The sequence below is a fragment of the Pygoscelis adeliae genome, unplaced genomic scaffold (assembly GCF_000699105.1).
Source record: "Pygoscelis adeliae isolate BGI_AS28 unplaced genomic scaffold, ASM69910v1 Scaffold148, whole genome shotgun sequence".
NCBI classification, from domain to species: Eukaryota; Metazoa; Chordata; class Aves; order Sphenisciformes; family Spheniscidae; genus Pygoscelis; species Pygoscelis adeliae.
This window is the reverse complement of record NW_008825258.1, coordinates 2,528,463-2,536,065: the sequence shown is the minus strand read 5'-3', so window position 1 is coordinate 2,536,065 and position 7,603 is coordinate 2,528,463. Positions and strand designations below refer to the sequence as shown.

The 7,603-nt window shown below is 47.9% G+C and overlaps 1 protein-coding gene across 1 annotated transcript in view; it reads left to right on the top strand.

Moving 5' to 3' along the window:
* Positions 1–7,603, top strand: part of LOC103921510 (membrane-associated guanylate kinase, WW and PDZ domain-containing protein 1-like) — a 174,837-nt gene that overhangs the window by 114,016 nt on the left and 53,218 nt on the right. The window contains exons 8-10 of the mRNA XM_009329497.1: positions 51–139; positions 5,062–5,244; positions 6,343–6,963. Coding sequence (XP_009327772.1) covers positions 51–139; positions 5,062–5,244; positions 6,343–6,963 — 893 coding nt within the window. The remainder of the gene's footprint in view (positions 1–50; positions 140–5,061; positions 5,245–6,342; positions 6,964–7,603) is intronic.

The window sequence follows — 7,603 nt, the reverse complement described above, 5'->3', positions numbered from 1 at the left end:
TGCTTGTCACGTAAAGGGTTTCCTAATTTATTGCTCTCTTTCATCTCCAGCCACATCAACCGGAAGACACAGTATGAAAACCCAGTTCTTGAAGCAAAGAGGAAGAAACAGCTTGAGCAACAGCAACAGCCACCAGAAGGTTGGCACCACCGAGGGCGTGATGGTTGGGGTTCTCATGGGGGCACGTGCCCTCCCTCGCCTTGGCAGCACCATGCCAATGTGTTTATCCTTCCTTCTGTGGCCTTAGCGTTTAAAAGCAAAATGATGTGCACAGGAAAGGTTGCATATGCCCTTCACATAAGATGCAGCAAAGGAGAAAATCTAAACCGTATAACCACTGAAACGTAGTAGCTTTCACCCCTGTTAAAGGGGAGAGATTTTTCTTTTAACATCCTTTATTTCTGGAAAGTTCCTAGGCTTCCCAGAAACAATTAAAACACACGTTTTGCTCTTTAAACTGCTCCATCAAGTTACTCACTGTAGCTGGTGTTGTTCCAGTCTGCACTGGGACTCATAGACTATCGAAGGGGATGAGGAATGGGCATTTATGTGCGCATTAGAGAAACCCCTCTGCATAAGAGACTTCTTAACCCAAGACCTTTGGGTGTTGTCAAGCTCTAACACCTGAAGTAATTTCATTATTTTAATACACTTTTTTTTTCTTTTCCTTTTTTCCCCCCTTTTTTTCTTTTTTTTTTTTTCCCCCTTTAAATGCAGCCCAACTGCAGCGAGGGGCCTGTGGCATTTGGGTTTGTTTTGGTACCGTCATAGCTTTCACACCAAGTTATTTCACAACAGTTATTATCCAAGGGGAAAATAATTGAGGCTTCAACATTCCTCCTGCAGCCCCATTGCCTGCAACATCAGCTCTTCTACTTAGATGCCATTTGTGCCGTGAGATATAGATTTCATATAAATGTCAAGACCACTTAGATGCAAATCAAGTCCCAAGTTTGAGTGTGAGGTAGGGTGTCCCAGCAGACAGATCAGTTGGCCTGGACATAGAGAGTCCTCCAGAACTGGTTTTTGAACATCCCATTCATTTTATTCCCTCTCTCCGTGACTCTCTTTCCTCTCTTGCCATGCTTCTCATGTCTCCTCTGCTTGAACCCCACACTCCCAGTGTGTGTACGTGCAGGACCTCATAGTGCTGTTGTGAAACGAGTAACATTTCCCTCTCTGCCCTCTCTAGAATGGACAGAGGAGTGTCCATCTCTCCCACCACCCGCTGCTCCAAACCATGTTTCAAACAACCAGGAGGCAGTTCGGGAAGCACCAGTGCAAGGTAACAACCTTGTTAAACCAGTTGTAAAAGTGCAACAAGGTTTTTTTTCCTGAGAATGAAATTCCCTCAGCTACCAGCAAAGGGAATATCTCCATGACTAGTGTCACACACCAGGGCATGTGCCTGGCTTACCTGAATTCACATAGATTTTGAGACTAGTTGTTTCGAGACCACATTTGCTGCCAAATGCAAGAGGCAAATGAGATCGCCTGCAACAAAAAAGGGTTGTGGCTATTCTCTGTATGACATTCCAAGTCTTTAAAAAGGCATGGTGAAAACATGAGTTACATCATCGTTGGGATTTAACAGCAACTGTGGTGGATGCAAATGCAAGTAGGAGGAGACCCTTTTCTATAGAGCTGTATGGATATGCAAGGATTAGACTTTTACACCTTCTAAACTCTACTGAGTTTTGAATGTGGCTCTTATTATAAGATCTAGTGCAGAGATTTCTTTCTGTTCTCATAGGTCAACATTCCCTCCCAAAAAGCAGCGCAAAATCTCACTGTGTTGCACTGTGATTAAGACACATGGTCATGTTAGTTTGAGAGCCAAAGCCAATGTCACCCCACGTCTGCATTTGTGGGCAGGTAGATTTTCACGTTAAAGTAGTTTAAGAGCCCTGGAAACTGGTCAGAGGAAACTGGTCAGTGTGTTTGGGAGCTGTGATGTGCATAGGTTGTCGGCACTGTTTGGCAGGACCTTGGTTTTGGAGAGCTTGGGTGTCTTGGTTGCATTTGTGACATCTGAGCAGCCAGGTTCTGGTATTGCCGTGGATGAGTCTGGCTTGCAACTTTATGGATTTTCCTTTTTGTGTGCTTTGAATCCAAATGAAAATTTGGGGGGGTAGAAGCTGGAGGGAACAGCAGAAGAGGGATATCCTCTGCCATTTGGAGAGCTGTGCAGAGCTACCGGGCCTCCGTGCTGAATTTGACTTTCTGTAGTAACAGAGGGCGAAGAGGCACAGGCACCTTGGCCACATGTTAGGGGCAAATTATATCATGTTTCTGAAAAACCTGAGTTGAAGCTCCTCTGGGAAGCTCTGCATGAGGAGGGAAAGATAATAGGTCCAAATACTGCGGACCTACTTTGAAGTTGTACATGTGTACAAGTACTTTGGGCTCTTATAGCCTTATTTATTAGCGTCAATGCTCTGTGTATAGCCAACTACTCACAGACCAGTTGCTTGTCTTAAATAACTAACCAGACAGGACATGAATCATTCCTGAATTTGCAGCGTGAGCTGAAACATTGCCAGATCAGGTTGCCAGCAAGGGCAGAGAGTCCTCCTTGTACCTGTTGCAGTACAAGTGCTCTCTGGTTACAAGTGGTTGTAAGCAGGCTTCATCTTTGGCTACAGCTAAATTGTGTAGCAACCGAATGGTATTGCCCCGGTCTGCAGGAACCAGAGGCTGGGGAAGGTGAGAGAGGGGGAATCTGGCTGGAGCATGTCATCCTGACAGGGCTGGGAGCAGCCAGGGGGGGGGAGGCTGGCCCCGGGAGCTGGGAAATACTCCCATGCTCTGCAGGTCAGCCGTGGTCTCCGAAGGTGAGCCTGGCAAGGGTGCTGCTGCGCCGGGCTGCCTTTCCTGCTGTGAAGAGCCAGGGAGTGCTCTTTGCTGCAGGTGGCAGCAGATCAGCCCTTCCAAAACAGATGTGTGAAGTTAACAGTATCCAAAGCGCCCAGCACATTCATTCCTGAGGGGTATTAGAGTACATTAGAGTAATCTAGACTTGCAGCAAAGAAAAACGCGGGAGGTCTGGGCATGGTACCCCGACCACCAAGCATCTGGGGTTAGGCATTTTATCAGAGTGCCCCAAAACAGCTGGTCTTCCTCAGGGAGACATCTGTGAATGCCGCTTCTGCCTCTTCCACTGTCAGGCTGAAGCGAGGGCTGCCCAAGCATCCATGCATGGCAATGCAAAGGACCTGTCACGCAGGGGATGACGTTAGAAGCCTCACTCCGTTCTCCACCCACTCCCGACTGCCAGCCACAAAATTTTGCAGTAACGTTACAGGAGAGAATTAGCCTGTCTCAGCACCACTCTGAGTGACATGTCCTGGTACCCGCTGATGACTCCTTCTCTCTTTCATTCCTTCCTTTTTCTTTCTCAGTGCTGCTGCCTCTTTTCCCGCTCCCCATTTGCAGTAGCTATTTCCAGCTTCCCTGTCCCCCTGCCCTATGCCCAGGCGTTTTCATCTCTCCCACTGATGGCACTGCTGGTGGGGACATCGGCACAAGGACCCCTCCTTGTGCCCCTGGCATCGCTCTCCCAGCTGGGGTTTTGTAGATACACTCATTTAAAATGTGATCCCCTCCCAAATGCTGTAGGTGGGATGTAGCCTGTGGTGCTGCTATCCTACAGGGCACCTACAGGGCAACTACAGGGCAAGTTCACCCTGTATTTGTAGGCAGATGCCACCAAGCTGTGATTGTTCTGCTTGTCTTTTGAAGCAGAAATCAGCACAGGACCGAGCCCCGCTGCACACTGCCTCTCAGCCGTGTTTGTTACCTGAGACGTTGGGTTGCACTTTGATAGTCTGGGGTTTTTTGCAGCTTGGGGTCTGAGCAGAGCATCTGCCCACGATGTGCAGGAATACCGTGTTCCTCTGCTACCCTTCAAAGGCAGAAGACTGCAAGTCCTCACACTGCCCCCTCATGAATAATCTTCAAATATACTTTTTTTTTTCCCCAGTCAAAGGCTTACAAGTCGCAAATCCCCTCACTCTCCCTCAAGGTCTCCTTTCTGAACAGAGGCCCATGGCAATGCTGCCGAAGTTTTTGAAAGTATGCCAGCTCTCCTGGCTGCGATACACGCTGCTGATCCTGGAGCTGTCACCAGAGGGCTTAGTGGCACAGTCTTTTCCCCTCTAAGCATTAAAAACAATTAAAAGTGCAAAGGTGTTTAGTGTTGGCACTCTGAAGTACAGCAACTGTGATTCCTCTTCCAAGCCTGTGCAACATGCTTTGCAAGGACGCGCTTTTTTCTTTGGAGCACCTTGCTCCCTCTTAACCGTGCTCCCAGAGAGCATTAACAGCCCTCCAGCACAGCCACTCCAGTCCCGGGCCGCTCTTTGATCCATACTTCACAACGGCAGTGTTTCATCCACAACAGGCAAGGAGCAGAAAGGAAAGAGAAAAGACTTCAAACAGTGTCTGAAGAACAACATCAGTGCCCTCCCCTCTTGCACCGGAGGAGGCCACAGGGTGGTAGCGATGGTGGGGCAGGGGGGGTTATGCTAAAGGGTTATGCAGTGTCTTGCCACACCTCAGAAGTTCCTTTTTGCTTGGTGGGTTGGGAGAAAGCCAAGTGGTGAAAAACATAATGATATTCCCTTCTGTAGAAATTCTTGCTGCAGACTCCTTCTGTAGGAGGCATTTGTGCTGCCCCTGTGCCATCCTTCCTGGGATGGATATAACCACCTCAGGACAGAGATAAGACACATAGCTAAGCCAGCATTGCCAGCTTTAATATATTCCATTCCTTAAAGCAGCATGTTTCCCCCTTTGTAGCCTTGAGACTTTGGTGTGCACAACCACAGCTAACAAAGCACCAGGTACTAGGGGGTTTGCTTACTTTTTTTACTGCATGATTGGATCCAAGGAGACGGGTGGAGTGCGATGAGATGAGAAGGTGCTGGAGTGGAGTTCAGTCCCGTCCCAGCACACCGCGGTGTTTGTCTGTGTACTTGTTAGAGCGGGGAGGGGCAGAGAAAAAACAGATCAAACGCTCTTGCCTGCCTGTTTATAGATTTTTCCAAACTTCCTACACAGGAAAGCCTTTTTTTACACGAAACCCTTCTGAGTTGAAAGGGAAGTTCATCCACACCAAGCTAAGGAAAAGCAGCAGGGGTTTCGGCTTCACTGTCGTTGGAGGGGATGAGCCGGATGAATTTCTCCAAATAAAAAGTTTGGTGCTTGACGGCCCCGCAGCATTGGATGGCAAAATGGAAACAGGTACCGATGCTTTAAATCAAAATCCCCACCACCACTTTGGTTTATGTTTTTACAGCTGGTTTTATGTACAATTCATAAAGAACTTCAGTCCTCATCCCTTTTTGGGGGAAAGGCGTTCAGCTTTCCAATCAGCAAGCAGAGAAGTGAGATACATTGAGGGATATGTTCAAAATCTTATAGAAAGGCACTTCACGTGCTGGAAATTCACCTCGGGTGTCAAAATACCCAGCTGGGGCTCTGCCAGCTCCTGCTCTCCCCACGCTGACCTGTGGAGAGGAGCCAGTGGTTGTAGGGTCCCGCGTCAGGCTGCGGGTTACTGTGCCCCGCTGTGGCAATGGCTGTGGTATTTTTGTAGGGCTGCATCACTCTGGTTTTTGTATCTGTCATGCTGCTCACCCCCTCTCCAAAGCTACTCCCAGGGAATGGGAAGAGAAGTGGGCTAGTTTGCATTTCCCCAGTGTGGAGGCACCAAGGGCCAATTTGTTTTGCCAGAGATCAGGCCCAGCATGATGAAATCCTGTTAGAATTCACCTGAGGTCACAACTCCTCACTTGCAGGTGGAGCATGACAACATTAAACATCCCTGCGTTGCAGCCCCAGTGTTAAAAAATGAATCATAACTTAATTGATACCTAGATTTCAGGCCGAAGTATGTCTGAGACATGACGCGTGGCACCGTATTTGAGCAGTTGGTATTTGAGAGCCTTCTGTTATAGCTCTCATGTGCTCTCAGTTTTGTTTCTATCATATGTCAGTGAAGCACAGTGTATAACAGTGAGAGCCGGGCTTCGAAATAACCGTTAAATGGGCCATATACCATCATTGGAATTTATTAATTTTTTGCATGAGCCAATTCCATTTTCACTTTCAAAAACGTTTATGTACATAAAGGCTTTATGCAGTGAATCCATCGTGTACAGATAGTTCTTGCTTGCCCAAATGTCACCGCTCCTTTTCCTTGCAAAGGTGCTTAAATGCTACTGTTTACCTGTGAGTGGTACCTGTGGATGCTGCGGATCAGCTCGCAGGCTCTAGTCCTCACCTTCCGGGGGTGCACAAAATGTATGTGTTTGGTATATCTCTCTGTGTCCTCTGCAGGGGACGTCATAGTCAGCGTGAACGATACCTGTGTGCTGGGGCACACTCACGCTCAAGTTGTGAAGATCTTCCAGTCCATCCCCATCGGTGCCAGCGTGGACCTCGAACTGTGCCGAGGCTACCCCCTGCCCTTTGATCCCGATGATCCCAACACGAGCCTGGTTACGTCCGTGGCAATTTTGGACAAAGAGCCGATCATTGTGAACGGGCAGGAAAATTACGACTCTCCGGCGAGCCACAGTAGTAAAACAGGGAAAGTAAATGGCACAAAGGAAGCAAGACCCAGCAGCCCGGCTGAGGTCTCTTCCAACGGACCCCATGGTTACCCCAATGACACGGTCTCTTTGGCATCTTCGATAGCAACACAACCTGAACTCATAACTGTGCATATAGTGAAAGGGCCTATGGGCTTTGGGTTTACTATAGCAGACAGTCCCGGTGGGGGCGGCCAAAGAGTGAAACAAATCGTGGACAGCCCGCGGTGCCGCGGCCTGAAGGAGGGCGATCTTATAGTCGAAGTCAACAAGAAGAATGTGCAGAGCCTCACTCACAACCAGGTGGTGGATATGCTGATTGAATGTCCTAAGGGAAGCGAAGTCACGTTGCTGGTGCAGCGAGGAGGTAAGCCTTCAAAACTGCTTTAAAATATTTCTTCTTGAAATTAAAAAAAAATGCATGTCATGAAAGACCTGCTCTCCTAAATTCTCTGTAGAAATGGTTCATGTCCTGAGGTGTGGGAACTGCCCCAAGTTGGCAGTTGTTAGGTCACATAGATGGTTAAAATTATTTATCGTTTGATGCTGCACTGGGGGGAATGTGCATGTAGTGCCCATGCGCACATGCACAACACCCGTCTTCTGGTAATGCACAAAAGGGCAGTACGGTTACACCTTTACTTCCATAACAAACCCTGATCTCATGCTTGTAAAATTTAACTATTTTAAATAGAACATGGACATTTCTTGAGCTGTTCTGGGAGATGGAAGAGGCTGGTAATAACGTTCTGTAATTTGCAGTGTTCAAAATCAGATATGCAATGACTTTTCACTGTGGTAGGGTTACACCTGGGATACAGTTGGGAGCGGAGGAGAGAATTTAAACTTCTCCAAGTTGTAAGCAATTGAAATGTTACTTCTGGACACGTTTATTTGCTGTGCAGTCGGGAGCTGAGCTCATTTTTGTTGCATTGCTGAGGCCACCAGCAGGTACAAAAAACACTCTACAGGCAGTATGTCTGCAGCCCACGTGGGAACATGGATGG